Source organism: Microtus oregoni, unplaced genomic scaffold (assembly GCF_018167655.1).
Source record: "Microtus oregoni isolate MIOR12 unplaced genomic scaffold, Mior012 000057F_ref0000458, whole genome shotgun sequence".
Taxonomy (NCBI): Eukaryota; Metazoa; Chordata; class Mammalia; order Rodentia; family Cricetidae; genus Microtus; species Microtus oregoni.
In genome coordinates, this window is record NW_024543833.1 from 2,851,655 (window position 1) to 2,871,427 (window position 19,773).

Genomic DNA, 19,773 nt, shown 5'->3' on the forward strand with positions numbered 1-19,773 from the left:
TATCAACTGAAGAAATATGTGTTGCTTTTTGTGCCTGTTCGTAAATTTGGTCTTTTCATGGTGTTCCAGTTTTCCTGGATATTTTGTGCCCAGATCTTTTTAGATTTAACATTTTCCTTGACTGGGCCACCTTGTCTTCAACACCTAAGAGTCTCTCTTTCGTGCCCTATAATCTGTTGGTGAGGCTTACTTCTGAGCTTTTTATTTGGCACCCTAAATATTCTATTTCCACTTTTATCTCAGTTTGGGTTTTCTTTAGTGATTTTACTTCTTTGTTAAACTCCACTTTCGTATCTTTACTGATTTTCATTATTTCATGAAACTGTTTTCACAGGCTTCATTAACTTCATTCATAGTCTCTTTAGGGCCCTTAAACATATTCATAATTGCTATTTCAATATCTTGTGTTGTTCTTCTGCTATGTTGCATTGCTCAGGGCCTACAGCGGTAAGGTTTTGCAGAAGCATTTTGTCTTGGCTGTCATGTCTGTGCTTTTGTATTGGGATCTAGGTGTCTGGAGTTGTGACGTTCGAGGTGTTTCTTGGTGTTAATATCTAGTCTTTCTTTGTTGGGTGGGTATTCCATTCTTTGGTTGCTGTTGCCCTCTATGGATCAGATGGCTCTGGGATCATTGATAGAGAGGGCTTCTGTGGGTCCATGGGTAGCAGAAAGAAATGGAGATGAGCTAGGAGGGGAGGGTGATTTGAGCCCTCCAGAAAGAAATAGGGTACCTGGGATCCACACCAATATGTGGAATCCCCAGGCACTGGAGGTGGAGAAAACAGAGGGGCTCCTGCAAGCAGGCTGTAAAGATCACATAGAAGACAGGGAAGAGAGCAAAAAATTACCAATAGACCCCTGGTAGAGAGTCGGTGATTGACAGGAAGGAATGGAGATGTGTCGGCATTGGCTGATTGTTCGTTTCCCGGCTGCCCTGACCCAAAATACTCAAACAGAAACTGTATTAATTAAAATGCTAGCCGGGCGGTGGTGGCGCACGCCTTTAATCCCAGCACTTGGGAGGCAGAGGCAGGCGGATCTCTGTGAGTTCGAGACCAGCCTGGTCTACAGAGCTAGTTCCAGGACAGGCTCCAAAGCCACAGAGAAACCCTGTCTCGAAAAAACAAAAAAACAAAACAAAAAAAAATAAAATAAAATGCTGCCCAGCCTATTAGCTCGGGATTCTTACTAACTAACTCTTACATCTTAAATTAATTCATTCCTATTATTTTGTAATTTTCCATGAGGCTCGTGGTTTACTGGTAAGGTTCCGGTGCATCTATCTCCTTGGGCAGCTACATGGTGTCTCCTTGGCTCTGCCTTCTTCCTCCTCTCTCTCTCTCTCTCTCTCTCTCTCTCTCGTTCTCTCTCTCTCTGTCTCTCTGTCTCTCTCTCTCTCTGCTTGGAATTCCTGCCTTGCTCTATTCTGTGCTGCTATAGGCCCAAAGTAGCTTCTTTATTAAACAATGGTAATAAAATATATTCACATCAGAGATGGGCTAGAAGAAGGAAACCCTCACCTAAGTAACTCATGTAGAGTACAGAGACTAGGACTCCAAGTCAAAGGCTAGAAGTCTAACTCTGCTAGTTATCTTTGTGGCTATTTTTAAGTACCTGTTATCTACAGGCAGAATGAGAAAGCCCTGCATCAAGGCGTAGAGTCAGCTAGGACCACAATAGCAGAATGTCACAGCCTGGGCAACTGAGCAATATATTTATTTCCTCACAGCTCCAAGCCGTGAATGGTAGTTTCTTCCACAGCCCTAACTTTGACTTATAGGTTTCTGTCTTTCTGGGTCCCCTGTGGCCACCCCTTTACTCTGCCCATTGTTATTAGCATTGTCTATTCTTGTAAGGACAGTTATCCTGCTGAGTCAGGATCTCACTGATGACCCCACTTTACCTTAATTATTTCTTTAAAGGTCTTATTTTCAAATATAGTCACAATCTAGGTACTTAGACAATCTACGGGTTTAGACTGAGACTTGAAAGACTCAGTTCAGTCCCTGACGAGTGGATGTTATACGGTTTTAAGAGCATCTTGGGTCCTGTCCTGCTGCCAGTTCTAACTTCATTCCCATTCTTCTGTTCTTGGGCAATGGTGAAGTTTGAGGCTCTGCGGGCAATGTGTGGCTGATATAGGATGGAATCTGTCTGTTTGGCAGCTATTTCTAGAGTGGAAAAAAAAAAGGCCCTTATTTTAGATTGCTCATGGCATGGTTTACAGTCCTCAAGTTAACACTGGATGCCTTGAAGTCTTAGAAAAATATTATGATACATTGCAGCTCTTCAAACTTGCATGACATATTTACCTAAGGATGTTAGCTTGATTTTCAAAAATGGATTTTCCCTTCTTAGGATGTCTAAGGGAGACATCAACACTTAAAAAAAAATGCAACAAGCAGGTGTCTTGGGGACACCAAATGCTGCTGTGCTCCTACCCCATAGGTTTCTGTGTTCCCTGCTAGGCTTCACTTTCCCTCCTGGGACACCTTCCCAAAGTCTCAGCAGTTAGATGGAAACAATGCAGGAGTCCAGAGACCAGGAGAAGGGATCATTGCTGACCTGGTTTGCTTTAGCACAATAACCATAGAGCAGCAGCAGTGGAGACACACTGGGGGGCCTTTTCAGAGAAGGCCAGTTCTGGAAGGAAGAACCAAGAAACGAGTGGCATATTGGCTCCGTGGAATATAAGCTGCTACCATTGCCTGGGTGCCTGTACATGCCTGCACCACACACAGCCCTTACTACATGACCTTCACTTTCTACACTACCCTGGAAGTTGGCTTCATGGTTCCCTTTCTCCCAAATGGAAGCTGAGGCTTAGAGGTGCCGAACAGACTACCCAGATGCTATGGCTGAAGGCAGAACCAGGACTCAAGACCCTCTGCTCATCCATGGACCACACAAGGGAGGTTGTTGCTCGGGGCACAATCTGGGGATGCTGTGAAGTCTCCGGGTAGGCAGGGAGGGCAGAGCTACCTCCTCCATCTGGACGGAGTGAGTGCCTGGGCACCCAGACCTGAAATGACCCGGTTGTTCCAGAAACCTGAGGAATGGAGAAGGCAGCTCAGGCCAGCCTGTGGGTAAAAGTGAGCAGCCTTGACGGAAAGGAAGCAGTAATTCCCTGAGGGCTTCTGCCAAGCTCCATGACTGCCAATGGGAATGAACCAGAGAAACAGAAACCTTTAAACCTGAGCCAGCCTACTTGTGTTCCAAGACAGGAATCTGTCGCCTCCCCTTTTCATACAGTCTGTGCTCTAAGAAGACTCCTTTCTGTGGCTGTCCCTGCGGTGGCTTTGGGGGAATGGTGTTTTGTCAAGTGAGGAGTGGGGGAAAGTGAGAAGGGCTGAACACTTCGTGTTCAAATGCTCCGTCTATTACTTTTTTGAGGAAGGCTCTCACCATGTAACCCAGGCTATCTTCAGGTCCATGATGCTCCTCCCTTAAAAGCACTGGGGCATTTGCCACCATACACAGCATTTACTAAATTTCTTATCTGACTCTGTGTGTGTGTCTCTCTGTCTGTCTGTCGTGTCTGTGTGTGGCCTGGAGGGGTTTTTAATGAGAAGTCCTGTTTATGACTCAAAATCACACATCACCCCCATTCCTGACCCACGAAGACCCGATGGCATCTCTTTCCAAACAGAATGCTCCCTCTATTCTCTCTCTTTTTAACTTTTTTCTCTTCTCCCTTCCTTTCTCATGCCCCCTCCCCCTCTTGTTTTCTCCCTGTAGCTCTGAATCCTTGAGCAGTCAGTGCAGGCTGGCTTCTCACCGGGAGATACGGGCTTTCTTCACGCTGTCACCCACCTCCACTGGGATCTGGACTGGCCTCTCTGCCTGCCCTGAACCCACTTCTCATCTGTGAAGAGGTTCATAAAGATCTGTGCTTTGCAGCTCGTATGTAAAGGTGCCATGCTGTTACACAGATTAGAGTTGACCTTTGCAAACTATATGGTATGCCTTTTAAACACAGCACTCCTAGCTTCTCAGTTTCAATCATGCGCTTGTTTGATTTTTTTAACTGTCCTCAGTTGTTTGTGCTGCTGTCTCTTTTAGCTTAAAAATAACTTGAGATTTTCGATGTGAACTGCTTTTTTCTTGAAAAATGAAAATTGGTATGACACCTGTCATAACCTAATCTGCAATTAGAAACATAAGGAATTTCTCAGTAGTGTGTAGAAATAATCTAGGTAATTATTGCCTAAGAATAAGGTTCAGTGTTCTCATTGGCTGATTGTGTAATTGAATGGCTAAAAGTGAGTACACTAAGTGGCATCGTCCATTGTATCGGTTGCAGTGTGTGTGTGTGTGTGTGTGTGTGTGTGTGTGTGTGTGTGTGTTGGCTTGCTATAAGATTCTGTTACTTTAAACTGTTCAACTGTAGCATCTGAGGCCCCTTCAGATGTAACACTATACAGACATTCTTTTTCTTCGTGCAAAACAAAATATATTTGGCTCTGCACACATAACAGTACATCCTGAAGACCATTAGTGGTTTTAGTAAAAGACAGGAGATTTGTAATTATAATAAACAAATGGTAACCGTTGTGGAAGAAGTGCAAATAGAATCCTAATTAATGAATTTGCTAATTGATTCCTTCACTGTATGGCGGCTTCTGCTTGTCAGCAGCAACATGTTATTGTATTCGAGAAGAGGAAATTTACTTGAAGCCTCTGAGAGCCAGCCTACGCACTTAGCACCAAGCCGAAGAATTCCACCCCAGGGAATTTTAAGAAATAGGGTTTGGGTGACTGCTCAATTGATCATTCTAAATTAAACTACAAAGTACTGGCTTAGAAAAACTTGGCTGGTGTATGGGCTCTGCTGGCTTCCTGTGTCTTATTTTATATAATGACCACACAGATATACTAAGTAAAATAAAATGCTGAGAAACTGTTGAAATGTACCTAGGCAACCAAGTTTCTTCAGGAAGTAGCTTCTCCCCCAGATATAAACGCAGGGCAGCACCCTAAACAGCATATGCCTATCATGTAATTATCTTTATTTAGCAGGAGTTCAACAACACTGAGCCATAGATCTGGCCTGTGGGATCTGGCTGAACTGGGAATATGGTAGTTGAGCTCAGGCTCTATAGTGGTCCAAGCCTGGATGGTCTCTGTGGTTAATACCATCCAGGAGACCATGGGGGTCATTGGTAACCAGCCTCAAGCTTGAACCTTCATGGAGAGACTAAAGGTTCATAGTACCTAGTCACCTCACTAACTGCCTTTTCATTCTTGAGACAAGGAAGAATTGTGTTTGCATGTGCATCTGTGTGTGTGTGTATGTGTATCTGTATATCTGGTATGGAGCCCAGGGCTTCATTCATACTGAACAGAAGCCGTACCACCAAATCCTGCTTTAATGTTACTTATGTCTTGGGAAAAGGGGAGTCTGAACCCACTCATATCCCCTCACACTTCCTGCTTTAAGCCCCCTCAATGAGCAGTTTTTAAAAGTCTGTCCCTGGATCAGCAGAACTTAGGGATGCAGATTCTCAGGTCTTACCCCAAGTCCACTGAACCAGGAGCCCCAGCAGGCCCAGCCAGGAAATGACTTTTGGGTGCAGGGTGCACAACCAAGGACCCTACCTGGGTCCTGGCTTGAGTCACAGCCGCTGACCTGGGGGAAGCTTGGGTTCAGACACGTTTAGTTTTGGTTCCTAACAGTCTCTCCTGGCTTATGAGATATGGCATGGATGGTCCTGCAGAATGACTGCTGTCCTGTCGTCTGCTGGCTGGCCTTACCACAGACACACAGTCAGGATCCTCCTCCCACAGGCAGGGATCTCTGCCTCTGCACACTAGAGTTCCGTGTATGTGCTGCTACGCCCTGCTTCTTACAAGGAAGCCCAAGCCTAGCTCCTCTGGCTTGCCCAGCAAGCACCTTGCTGACTGAACCATCTCCCTAGCTGCTGAATTTTTTTTCCTCAATCTCCTCCCATCCTTTATTGCTCATGGCAACTCTGAGGGACGTCTCCTGCCTTCCACTTGGGCTTTAGAGAAGATGAGTGTGAGGAGGAAGGCAATGCTGCTTTTCTCCAGAGAGGCCGGTACTGGGGACGGAAATAGCATCTTAGCATCTCTGTCTTATTGGCCCTAGTCTGAGCCTCTTTGTCGGAGGGAAGCGGTGATGGGGGTTGACAACCTCATTCTAGCTGATACCACTCCCTGCTTCAACTGACCACACTGCACTCTGGACTCGTCCCTTCCTGAAGCCTGGAAATCTCTTGCTGTGTGATCATTCTCCCCCCAGTGGCTTCCACGGCTGAGAGTTAATATTGGTCAGACCCCTGTGTGGAGGGGGACCAATGCCCGACCAGCCACAGCCCTGCACATCTGTGCCACATCTCTGCCTTTGGAGCTTCTGCCCAGAAGGACTGATGCCAAGATTTGGAATTTCTGCTTATGGAACGGGAGACCTTACTTTAGATAACTTTCCATGTGTTGTGAAGAGGGAAGAAGCAGGCGGCAGAATCCGATAGGGTTGAGTAATGGCCATGGTGGGCTGGTTAACATGGTTGCCTTGGTAACAGCAACACCTGGGGATGTTGCCGGAGACAGGGGAACTACTGTCAAGTTGATCTTGTAGGAGGGGCATGAAGGTGGGAGGAGGGAAGGTGGTTGCCAAATTGGAAACACTGATGGCACAGCTATCTGGGAACAAAGTCATACTTGTCTAGGGATCAGAAGAGTTCCAAACTCTTGTGACATGCAGGGAAGCAAACCTCAGGAGATAAGAGGGAAAATCTGGTGCAGACTGGCGTCCTCAACCTGGATCAGACTTTGGGGATTCTAAGGCCAGGCAGTTCGTTGTCAACATGTTTAAGACAATTTGGGAAAGGGTTTCCAGGCAACCATCAGTCCAGTTCCAGGTGTATAGTAAAGGTGTGACTACGTAGAAACTCCTTTGCAAAGTACACGTGACCATGAGGGGTGGGGTCTATAGCTAAAAGGCCTAGAATCTAGTGTCTGTCTATCTAATCTATGTCTGACCAAGAGCATAGAGGTGAGCAGGTCATGTGACATCTCCCTTTAGGATGGGTAACTGTCTAGGGAGAGAGAGTCTGGGATAATCATTCTGGGGAATTAGATGGGTGAGGTCTGCCTCTGCAGGTAGCCAAAAGGTCTCCAGGTCATTAACAAAATCCACTCCCAGTCTTCTGGGCAGACCAGCAGGTCTTTTATCTCCTCCATGGAGAAGAGGCCCCTGTGTGTTTAACATTCCTGGTTTTCCTAGTGACCTGTGGGAGCAAAGGACCTTTGTGCTCCTACAAAGCTGGGGCCGTCAGCTCACTTAGTAGCTAAGTTAGGTTCACGTAGTTAAGTGCCAGCAGCTGCTCTGCCCCTATGCAGGGTAAAGACTTGAGCAACTCGCTCAACCAGCCTGCCTCAGTTCTCTGTAAGATGGAGACAAAACCACAGAGAGCAGGCTTGTGCAAGGAGGATCCCCAGGTCCTCCAGTGGCCTCTTTCCCCGGACTTCTCGATGCTCTCAGCTCTCCTCCTGCTCAAATGGCAGAAGGGGTTGATGCCTCTTCTTCAGGTTCTCTTAAAGCAGAATCAAATAGTATTGATTCAATCAGATCCACCAGCCTCTTGACCCAGACTGGCCTTCCCCCGGCCTTATTTATCCACCTATTGCTCTCAGAATCCGTCCCACCAGCCTTCTCTCTCCCTCCGATGTCAGTCTTCACTTCTCGAGGTCATGATACTGACACCCTGGCCCCAATGCCTCCACTGCTCAGCCCTGATTCACTTTGCAAGTCTTGACTTAAATGTCACTTCTCCAGGCAGTCTGCCACTATTTGCCGAAGTAATTGGTCTTCTTGTCACCTCCGCTCTCAGCACTGTGTGGCTTCCAATCAGAAGTGCGTCACAGTTGCGCTCTAGCCGATCTTTGTATCACATCGGCCTCTCCACCTCTGAACTGGAGGTTTCTTAGGGGCTAAGGACCGCGCCTGCTTTATTTGCACCTGCATCCCCACTGCCTGAAGCATGGGGATGTTGCATAAATATTGCATGGAAATATTAAATATTAAGTAGAACTATGGGCAAGCGCTTTGGACAGTGGAAAGTTGCTTTGCAAATGTGTTTTCATTTTACTTTTATTGCTGTCTGTGGGGTTACCAAACAATAAAAGAGCTGTCTACAGCAGCTGAGACTTCCAGAAGAATTGAGCAGAACAGTCCGTAAGGAGGGCTTCCTCAGAATGGTTCGTGAACTGTGTGGTGTTGTTCCCGCTGGGGCTGCGCCTGAAGAAGGAAGGGAGAAAAGTGAGTCTGGGGGGAGAGTTTGTCTTCAGTGTTAGAACCAACCTGGCTTCAGCATCCCGAGTTGGTCGCTATGTGACCTGATAGCCAGAGAAGAAAAGATAAAGCGGGAGCTTCACAGGGTGGCTCCGCTCTCTAGGTCACAGTTTCCAGGATTCTACCGCTAACGATCTCTTCTGATCATGACACTCGTGTTCTGTGCTCTGGACCCACAGTCCTGTATACCCCGCGACCCCTCCCCCCAGGCTCCCCAGGACCCCACCAGTGGCCACTCTTCCACCTCAGCTCCTAGGCCTTGTCCTGTTGTGATCTCGAAGTCTGCCCCTACATCTCTGCTCAGCCACTAGCTGCTCCCTCACCCTGCTCCACTCAGGCTTCCTGCTCTTGTCCTTTGCTTGTCCATGGCTCCCCTGGCAAGTCACAGCTTCTGAGAGCTGCTCCTCCAGAAGTCACTGCTCTGAGCCCTCTTCCAAGCACTTTCCGTTCTCGGGACCTAGCCCCAGTCCTGCCTGCGTTTTCATGGAGTCTTCATCTTTTAGTGTGCCAGGTGACGTACTCAGCTGGGGACCTTAGGGGCAAGAGGCCACTACACTTTTCTTGAGCTTCTCAGTCTACTGGAGGAAAACCCTGCTGAAGAGTAGAAGCCTGTGGACTGGCTGTCACAGGCGTGTGCACTGTGAACAAGAAGGAAGCCCTAATCCCAAAGCACACCAACCCCAAGCATGGAGTCACACACGGGTGGTGGCTCATGTTCTAGGAATGTGGTAACTAAGGACAATTGCTCTAACCTGTGAGGCCATGCCATGCAGTTCAGAGAGGTTAGGGTTGAGGGGAACACAGATACATGTCTGAGATGGGGTGTGGGTGCTGTGACCCGTGGGGAGCTCAGGCTTAAACCTCTGTCACAGAGAGATATGCAAAAAAAAGTCACAGCTGGAGAGTGAGAAGAACTCTCCCCTTCCTTCGGAGATGAAGCAGAAAGGAAGAGGGGTACAGGGGCAGCAGGAGAAGGCAGAGAGCTGCTCATTGAAGGCCCCCATTGGTCCTAGTGTTCTGTTACAAGGAAGCAGAGCCGAGTGGTTCTCTACCTCACGGCAGCCATGGTGACGAGAGGTGGCATAAACAGACCCGACATTGAAAGATACCCCAGCCCTGTGGCTCCCTGGGTCACAGCCCTATGAAGGGCCACATAGCCAGGCCTTGGGCTGAGGTGGAAAGAGATAGAACTTTAAGCTGAAGAGACCGTAGGCCAGTGTTTCTGGGCCGCGACCCAATTTGACAAACCTCCATCTCCAAAGGTATTTACATTAAGATTCATAACAGTAGCAAAATTGCAGTTATGAAGCAGCAACAAAAGTAATTTTATTGTTGAGGGTCACCGCCACAGGCGGAACTGTATTAAAGGGCTGCAGCATTAGCACGGTTGGAAACCACTGGTCTAGGCGCAGGCGCCTTCACTGCCCACTCAAAGGAGCAGGGGAGGTTTTCCCCTGGAGCCAAGGGAATGGGAGCCTCTATGTCTGCGCACATTGAAATCCTAGTTTACCGTTTCAGCTTCGGAACCAGAAACAATTCGTGTCGCTAGGAAAAAGAAAATTATTTTCTTAGGGGTCAAATAAACCCTGGTTCTGAAAGCAACTCTCTCAGCTGGAAGCTCACTCGAATCTCTGTCTCCTCTGCATGCCCCAGTGAGCAGACTGTACTCAGCTTGCCGGAGGTGGAACATGCCCAGTTCTGGGGAGGTGACTTCTCACTATTCTATGACTGCATACCACCATGTTACCCTGCTGCCTTCATGTTCTGGGGGCAGCTCTGGCCACAGTGCAGAAGCCCACTCCTCTATGCCTTCTCTTTCAGGCTCCAGGTTGCCCGATCCCATCGCACTGGGGAGGTCAACTTGGAAGTAGAGGTTATACAGTCTGGGGTGGCTACGACCTTTCCCAGGCTACCCCTCGCCCTACCTGACTCACCTAACCTTCCTGGCATGGGGGCTCCAGATTATACCAAAACAGCAGAACCTGGCTTGGGCTGGTTTTCCAGGCTCATCAACTCCCCAAGTTCTTCTCCTGGAACAGGTATAAGGGAAGAGCTGAAGAGAATGTTCCATGTGTTGTCTTCTTGCCCACTGTTGGCCAAACTTTGCCCTGTACTAGCTGGAACAGCAGGCTCGCCCTGGGTGCCAGTCCCATCCTATATTCCCAGCTAACTAACTCCATCGTGTGGGGGGAGACCAGGTCCTGATCCAGGGAGAACTGTGCAATCTAAGTGCTATAGCACATAGCTGCCGCTGCTAGCTACGTCAAGGTTCCTGCATCTTCTGTAATGAGGGCTTTATCGGGGTGCGGCAGAGGGGGGATGGTGGTATACACCAAGTGCTAGTGACAGTTGGGTGACTCAGGAAGGGAGACAGCTACCCTGGGTATGGAGGTATATAGTTCCATAGTCTTTCCCCCCAATCCCAGCCCTCCCTTCCTGTCTCTGTTCTCTCTGCCTCGTTGTTCCCCTTTAACACTAGGCCCACACGCTGGCTCGTATCACCTGGACTCTTAAGTGGGTGGAATCCTGCGGATGTGTGTAGCATAAGTCCGTCTGTACCTCTGAGTCATTTGCTGTGTTGGTTACACCCAATGGGAGGAGAGAGTCTTTATCTACCTGGCTCTCCTCAGACTGAAATGATAGGACGATAACTTTGACTCTCAGATCCTGGCCAGGTGCCAGGTGCAGTGCTGGGCACCAGCTCCACACATCCTCTGTGTGGTCGGGGCCAATATCCTGGCAGTTGTGGGTATCCAAAGGCTAAGGGGTGACTGAATGGGACTGCTGTCCAGACAGGCAGCTGTGCAGAGCTGGGTCCTGCCACACTAGTGACCTGGTGTCCTCGGGCTATTTCCTCCGAATTGAAGCATTCCCTCTTAAGACTTGGAAGCCCTGAACGTTTTGAGGGCCTTCTCCAGGGTTACATAAATAGCAAGCACATGATGAGGGATGGCACCCGATGAGGGGTGGGGGAGTGGAGGGCCGCCTGGCAGGGTGCTCTAGGGATACAGCTTTTGTGTGCCCTCACCAGGCTAGGGTGGTCTTTTTAGTGATGAACCTGTCTTGAATCAGCAATTGTCCTCTGGCTCACCAGTTAGATTTTGATCTGCCATCTATGTCCTATCTGAAGTGAAGAGATGTCCAAGTGTCTGTGTCTCTTCAGAGAAACTCACACAGTATTTAGGGAGAGTCCTTTCTCTTCTCTGAGCCTCAGTTTCCCCACTCAGCCCCCATGGTTAATCAAACTTCCTTCCTTTCCCACAGGAGATGCAAACACACATGAGACTTTTTGGGGCCTTGCCTGATTGACATCCTGGACTAAGTTTCAGAGATGCTGACTCCCCGCCATTGACACTAGCTACCCAGTTAATGCATGCACATGGCTGCCCCTGCTCTTCCTGGGCGGCCTAATCACTCACCGAGGTGCACTCAGAGGCCAGACAGCCATTTCTAGAGCAGAGGGAAGGGTTCCTCTTCCCAGCAATTGCATCTACCCGTGACAGTTTGGGTAAGAAGGCAACAATCCCCTAGGCCACTCGGGGATGTCACCATTGAGTCAGTCTGGGGGCTGGAAGCCAGGATTCCTGGATCCTAGTCTACCTGTGAGTTCTCCCAAAGCAAAGGTCTTATCTCGGGGGAAGGGAAACAACCATTTGCCTCACCTATTCAGAAGAATAAAGGCCATTGGTTCATTTCCCCAAGAAAAATGTACCAATCAGTAGCACAGCTCAGTGTACCAAACCTCAAGCCTTCCGTGGTACCCGACGTGGGGCTCTAGGGTCAGTGTTACCCTTTCTCAGGACTAGAACACATCCTAGCACCCTCTGATCGCAGGACCCTTGACATGGCAAAAGTGAATGGCAGCCCATGCGCCCACCACTGAGCCTGCGTTGGGCCTCTTTTGGGAGGGGGCTGGAGGGAAGCACCTGAAGCTATCTCAGGTTATGTTCCCTGCACCTCTATCCCAGCACATGCTGAGGGACCCCGCTGGGGTGGCATCTTAGGAAGGAGTCTTACCAGTAAGCCTGTTCACACTGGCAGACTCTTTTATTAAGCCCTCTCTTGCTTAATTCTTAACTCAGAGAGGAGGACAGCGGGCATCATCTCCTTTCTTGGGATTCCCATGAGCATCTTAGGAAACTTGATAAGGGCCTGCAACCCATGGCGAATGGTGTGGTGGCCGAGCCCCAAGGACACTAAGGGTCTGCAGTTAGAGTGGATTCATAAGACTTGATCGTCTCTCTTGACAAGAAAGTGGGAGTTGGGTACCCATAGATGAGGCTCAGCTACTCATGGCTGTCACCAAGCTCCGCTGCTCACCTGCCGCTTCTGTGTGCTGGGCTTGGTCCTCCAGCCTTACTGTCTCAGAGGGCTGCCCTGTCAGTTACATCAGCATCGATTCCTCTACAACTGCACCCCCTAAAGGAGGTGGGGTCACTTGTTCCTTGCAGGGGAAGGTTTTTCCCAGGTCCCTCCCTGGAAAGTTTTCCTTTAAAGCTTTTTGTTGAGGAGTTGATCCTGTGGTCACCCAGTGTCAATTTCTGCCCACACAGAGAATCAGGTCACAACAGTTCTGGATTCAGGGTTTTCACTGGGTTTGGGTTTGAGATTTTTTTTGGGTCTAGGATTTTAGGGGCTGTATGAGGTTGTCTCTAGAGAGTGCCATTTGCACGTGGTGGGTTAGACCCGGGTTAAACCTTAGGGGCAGGGCTGGTGAGATGGCTCCGTGGGTAAAGGCACTTGCTCTATAAATCTGACATCCTGAGTTCAATCTCCAGGCCTCACACGAAGGTGGAAGGAAATAACTGACTCCACAAAGCCATCAGACCTTCACACGTGTGCCGTGGTACAATTGTGCCAGCAGTCACACATACACATAATAATAATTGCCCCGCAAAACCAAGAGGGAGTTCTGACCTTGAGAACCCGTGTAGATCATATTGGTGAGCCTGGTAGCGACTTTAACACAGCAAGTCTTCACGAGACTCCAGTCAGAAAGCATGACTATGAGAGACCCTGAGTCGGGTACCGGATGACCCCTTAATGCCAACCTGCTTCTGCTGAAACTTCCCAGCAGCTCAATGGAGCTGACTCGATGCCATGGCAAGTGTTTGGAGGCCCTGCAGTGTATCACCGGCATGTACTGGGCAGAGGCCAGTGCCAGGAGGACCCTGCCAACAATGACCTGGACCCAAATGTCCACAGTATTGAGACTTACAAACTTGGAGTAGAGACAGCTTCTCCATGGCTGAACCAGATATGGCTTCTATTCCTATGGAGGAAGCACTAGGGACCTGGTAGGTGGCCGGTGCTAGCTAGAGGTGATGCCAGGCAGGACCCCTGTGAGTAGTCAGTAGTCTGGCCACAAAGATATGTTGGTCCTTTGTAGAAATGGCTTACTGATCTCCATTCAAGAACCATGAGGTCAGTCAGGCCTAAGTGTGGCATAAATGGTTTTACCTGTCTGAAACTTCAGTCCCATCTGAGAATTGGCTCCAGGTTTTGGGGGTGTTGGGGAGAAGGAATGAATCAGTAGCTGGGAAATGTCAGCACCTCCCAGGTGTCTGCTTCCTGCTGAAGCCAACAGCAGAAGGTTTGGGAGGCGCTGAGTGGGCAGAGGGGTGAGTCTAAATTTAGATCTTCCGAAGCCAGTCTGTAAATCAGAGCCCTAGAAATCCCAGAAAGGGACAGGTGGCACATAGCACCTCACCTCTGGTTTGCCTCCATCTGTTAGAAGGCTGCACAGGGAGAGAATAATAATTCACTGGATTTCTGGGAAGCTGTCCACAAGAAACCAGGCAAGAGCTGGGGTTCCACTGTGAGGAGGCCTAGGCTTAGAGGTTTTTATTTGTGTTTATTGCGCTGTGTTTGCTGTGGAGCTGTGGGAGCCTGTGCTGCCCTTGGGGAAGCTACATACTTTCGTCTTGCTGCCTGTCATCTGAGCACAGGTGAATAGGTTGACCTTTCTGTCTCGTACAGTGAATGCCAAGTCCTTTGGTCTGAAATCATATCTGGGGTTCTGAGAAGCTCTGAGCTGCCACCTCACAGAGATGACCAGTCTTTGCTGCTGAACCTACTCCCCTCTCCAGGGACACATTTAAGTACCGCCTGCCCCTCTCTGGGGGTGACTAGCCCTGCTTCTTGGCATATCATGCCAGAAGAGGACAGAGGATGTTTCCTAGCAAACTGCCTTGGGGACAGACCGTGGGTTTGCAGTAGATATTACAGAGGAACTGGAGAATGAAGCAGTTTCAGAAGAGATGACAGGAAACTCGGGTGGGAATGCTTGGATGAAGGCCTGCATAGGCTGCTGACATTCTGAGAGGCAATATTGGGGTGGCAGATGATACTGAGAAGGTATTTGTAGAGTCAAGTGCAGGCATGGACTTGTCTGCACAGTTCGGGCTCATGGTAAGGAGACTCGTGGTAAGCATGCTGTGTACTCTCATAGCACATAGGGAGACGCAGCCCACCCTCCAGGAAGTGTGCTGGAAAAAATCTGAAAGGCACAATCAGAGAAGCCAGGCGAGGATGAAAAGGGTCTGTTGAGACAACCAGGAGGAAAACGATGTTCCCACAGTGACATGTCTCCTATGTGCTGTGCCTGACAGCATGTTGGGAAGCGCACAGGAAAAGAAACAGGACACACAGGAAGACAGTCCCCCCACAGCGGGGCAGGACGAGGAACGGATTTAAAGGGAAATGAAGCCCTTCTTAATTATTCATGAATTATCTGCATTGCATCCCCAGTTGCCAGCAAGTCCTCCTTTGAGCTGTTTGTGAAGTCGGAGGGGCCATTCCAATCTCTGTTCACCACCCAGCAGGAGACGGAAAGAGGAGGAGATGTGGGCATCTATCCTGGGGGGGGGGGCTAATTAGCTCCTTCTGCAGTACCCTTGGGGACCGAATGAGGCCCAAATGTGGATCTGCAAGAAGTTCCAGCTCAGGTGGCGTCATCTGGCTGCTGGAGTTGGGATAGAACCATATTTCTTTCTCTCTCTCTCTCTCTCTCTCTCTCTCTCTCTCTCTCTCTTTCTCGATCTCTGGGATGGAGGGGGGTTCCCTGAGTTAGGTATCCAGGAAGACTTACTACACACAGACCAGACCGTGGCATTGTGTGTGGCTAGGTGGCTCAGGCATTTGAATACCAATGGAGGGTATTCCTTTAGCCAGGTGCCAGTCTCTGCTGGCACCACTAAGCCAGCTCTCACAAGGCCCAGTCCGTCACCTGAGAAGTGAGAACTTGGGTCAGAAGCAGCCTCAGAGGGCTTACTGTTGGCATTTAGGGACACAGCGGGGCAGGTGTCAGTCACTAATGGAGTTGCTCAGTAGAATACTTAGAAGCCTGGCCCTTCCCAATAAAGGTGACTCCTAGTCACATGAGCCAAGGAGGACTGTATTGTCTGCAGCTCAGGACGATGAGACTTTGTCCACTTGGACTGTTCCCCAAGTCAGAAGTTTTGTTAAGTCTATAACTGTTTTGCCTCTGGGCCCAATAAAACCTTCAGAGGGGAACCGCTGTAAATTTGACAGGCTGTCAGAAGACTTCCATCTCGTCCAAGTGTGAAGAACTAACGTAAGGCAGCCATAGCTGCTGCCATCTGTGGAACTAAGCACCTTACTATGTTCCAGAGCCTTGGCAAATGTCCTTGTTCAGAAATCCTCAGAGGGCACAGGGCAGGGGGTAACTGCACGACTCGGGAGATGGCATGAGCAGGAGAGCCCACTGTCAGCTCCCCAGCACCCATGTAAAAGCCTGTATGTAACCCCAGAGCTGGGGGACCAGAGAGAGGAGGGTGACTGTGACTTGCTGGCTGGACACTCTAGCCAAAGACCGTGCCTGGGAGAAGAAGGTGGGGTAGTTACTGAAGAAGGCTCCTGGGCTCAACTTCTGGCATCCACAAACACAGACGTGTGCCCGCATGCACGGTCCTCAGTGGGGATCTGATTATCCACTAGACTGTTCGTCTGTATGCCACACCCCCAAACACACACCTGCACACACATGCATGCGTGAGTGTGCACACGCTAGAATTTCAGAGCATTATGCTCGTAGCTGTTTTACTTCAATTGTTATGTGTAGAGTCGTACAGAGCTCAGACAGGAACATGTCCTCACGTGGGACTCTGCCCTGTCTGAGACTTCCATAGAGGAGGCGGGAATTAAGAATTGAGATTGGCTAGATTTCCTCTGTGCCACATACAAAGTCCTATCTTTGTGTACCCATGAGCTTTGTACAGTTGGGAAACAAGTCACACTCTTGAAGCCACTATGTTCCTTACTTCAGAGTTCTGAGTTGACCTGGCTAGGATTGGTAGTTTTCACCTACCACCTCATCTCCTATAGCTGCAATTTGAGTTAACAGCCATGAGAGGGGAATCGTCAGGTCAGAGGGGACCAACTGCTTTAAGCACTCAGATGCTTCTTTCGGTCCCTAGTGTTTCTGTCATAAACAGATCAGGGCTGGCATGGCGAGCCAGCCCTGAGATAGCATTGGCTTTTGGGCAAACAGCCCCTTTTCTGTGAGGGACAGAAGGGTTTTAGTTTTTTAGTTCTGTGTTTCTACCACCTACCTGGGAAGGAAGGCATACAAAGGCTATTAAATCTCAGTCCGAGACAAATTTTTCTCTTAAAGTATTCAAAGGCATTTGCAAAATAAGGAAGGGACCCTCGTGGGAAAACAAGATTGAGCCCTCATTTTCATCTGTAACTCGTTCCTGTTGACTCTCAGCCTTCCCAGCTAGGGCTGATGTGTCTGGAAAGCATAACAGACGAATCTTGCAAAGGTCAAAAGGGATGATTCCCACTCCCAGTCTGCACATGTTAGCCCGAGGGAAGCAGGCGCTGACATAAAAGCCCTCCACCTGATGGGCTTATCAAATCAACCCCGTCTTTCTCCTCTGCCAGGGCGCTGCTGCAAGCAGCATGGGGGTGCCCGGGCAATGCAAAGCTGGAATCCCCTGAGCAAGCAGCGTTTCAGCTGGCTGGACAGATCAAATAACACTTGGGCTAGTTAACAAAAGACGCAAGCGGGAAGGTGTTGGAAGCCAGAGTGTGGAAATTTACCCAACATTGTTTCTTTGACAGGGAAGGGGACACTCTCTGAGAGATGCTGCTGCATTCCTGCGGTCCTACTGCATCCGGTGGAGCAGTCTCAGTCAAGGTGGCGTGGATGAGTGGGTGAAAGAGGATGTGCCCCCATCCGAAGCCTCTTAGAGGGTCCTGGCCTGGCAGCTGAGTTCTTTTTGGACTTGGGGCAGCAGGTGTAGCTTCAGAGCTCGTGAGAGAGCGGCTTTCCCCAGCTCTTACTCACCAAACTGGTTGGGGTTTGGGGACTCTAAAGGGAACTCGGGGAAAGATAACCTGGCAGCGATGGAAAGGAACCCCCAGAACCTTCTAGAACCTATTAACTGGATCCCCTCTTACTGCTCAGAGCACAGAGGGAGGCTGTGATCCGATTAAGCTTTGGACCCACTTAAGGAAAGCAACACAGCTCAGCAAGCAGCTCCTGCATTTGAGCCAGACAGGAGGACTCAAAGGGAGAGAGTTGCTGCATATTTTACTCTGAGATCCAAGGAGATAGAAGATAAGGACACTGGCTTTCCCTTCTAATAATGCCAGATCCGGAAGAAGCATGAACCATTTTAAGCATCTAAGAGGGTTCTTGAAGCATAGGAGTTGGTGGCAAACCCTCCCCAGTGCAGGTAAGAACAGTTGCAGCATCCAGCTGAGCACGTCAGTGAGCAAGGACTTACGGCTGTTCCTGTCCCCTGGCAGCAGTGACCTCACCAGGAGCAAAAGCGTCCCGCAGTTGTGAGGTTTGACAGAATGAGGTGTGCTGGGGAAACAACTCACTGGAACTTGGCCTTTCCTGCCTGTCCCCGCATCCCCCAAGAGACTCCAGACCACTGAGTCAACGATGGCCGAGAAAGGTGACTGCATTGCCAGTGTCTATGGGTATGACCTTGGAGGGCGCTTCGTTGACTTCCAACCCCTAGGCTTTGGGGTCAACGGACTGGTGCTGTCGGCTGTGGACAGCAGGTCTTGCCGGAAGGTAGCCGTGAAGAAGATTGCTCTGAGCGATGCCCGAAGCATGAAGCACGCGCTTCGAGAGATCAAGATTATCCGGCGCCTGGACCATGACAACATTGTCAAGGTGTATGAGGTACTAGGACCCAAGGGCAGCGATCTGCAGGGCGAGCTCTTCAAGTTCAGCGTGGCCTACATTGTCCAAGAGTACATGGAAACTGACCTGGCCCGGCTGCTGGAGCAGGGCACGCTGACCGAGGAGCATGCCAAGCTGTTCATGTACCAGCTGCTGCGTGGGCTCAAGTACATCCACTCGGCTAATGTGCTGCACAGGGACCTGAAGCCCGCCAACATTTTCATCAGCACAGAGGACCTTGTGCTCAAGATTGGGGATTTCGGGCTGGCAAGGATTGTGGATCAGCATTACTCACACAAGGTAAGACTGCCTGGAAAGGCTGCCCCCCCCCCCCCCCGGCGACCTGTGGGATCCTCAGGGATGCACGCAGAATTCCAGAGGATTTGTCCTTTCTACCTTAGAATCAGGAGACTGATGTTAGCCTGGAGGGAGACGGAAGGTGCAAGAAAAGATCGATGGCTTGAAAAGTTGCTGGGTATGAGGGATCTAGCTCCTTGGTTTCACCACGTGACTCTGGGCTGTGTGTGTGAAAGGCCAGACTCAACAGTGTCTAAACTTTCTTTTAGCCCGGAGCTCTGTGGCTTTAATACTGTGTGGTTGGTGACTGTTTTCTATCTATCGCATCCACTGATCCTAAACGTTTGCATCATTGTGTCGTTTCCCTTGCTGGCTGCTCAGGACACCCCAGGAGGCTCTCCATGCTAAAAACATTATGCTCTGGTCTGTCTTACCTACTCCTCTCAGCAGGGCTGGCCTGTTCTCGGTCTCTTCAGTCAGTGAAGAGTGAGCAATGGGTGGCAGGGGTGGGGGGGGGCACTAATCTGATAAACTAGCGCTCACTACAGATGAGTTGATGTCTGCCCTCTTGGGTCCTTCCCTCTGTGGAGTCAAGTCATGCTTGAGGATGATTCTGTTAGAGTCCCCCATGGCGCACCACAGAACCATCCCAGCCTCACCGATAGTGACACACGTCACCACCATTTGTTTCCAAAAGCCCAGGCCTCCTTCCTGACCCGCTGCATCTTCGGGAATGGCCTGTTCTCCTCTGCCAGACATGTTGCCCCTGTAAGATGCCTGGGAGTTCCTCCTGAACATGTCACCGGTCACCCTGAAACAGAGCCAGTCTTCCAGCAAAATCTTTATACTTTTTATTAGAATAGAACATCTCACAGGAAGTAAGTACCCCGTGAAATGTTAATAGCCAAGGGTGAGAGTAGCCATGGAAGATGAGGGTGACTCAGATGACCTTGGAATATGGTTTTGCTCTATCCCTAGGGTCTTCCTTGTTCCTCTT

The 19,773-nt window shown here is 49.6% G+C and overlaps 1 protein-coding gene across 2 annotated transcripts in view; it reads left to right on the plus strand.

The window, feature by feature from the left end:
* Mapk4 (mitogen-activated protein kinase 4) overlaps window positions 1-19,773 on the plus strand; it is a 132,311-nt gene that overhangs the window by 72,785 nt on the left and 39,753 nt on the right. For both annotated transcript variants that reach the window (XM_041639284.1, XM_041639283.1), the window contains exon 2: window positions 17,402-18,779. In XM_041639284.1, the coding sequence (XP_041495218.1) occupies window positions 18,234-18,779 (546 nt within the window). In that variant the 5' untranslated portion in view covers window positions 17,402-18,233. The remainder of the gene's footprint in view (window positions 1-17,401; window positions 18,780-19,773) is intronic.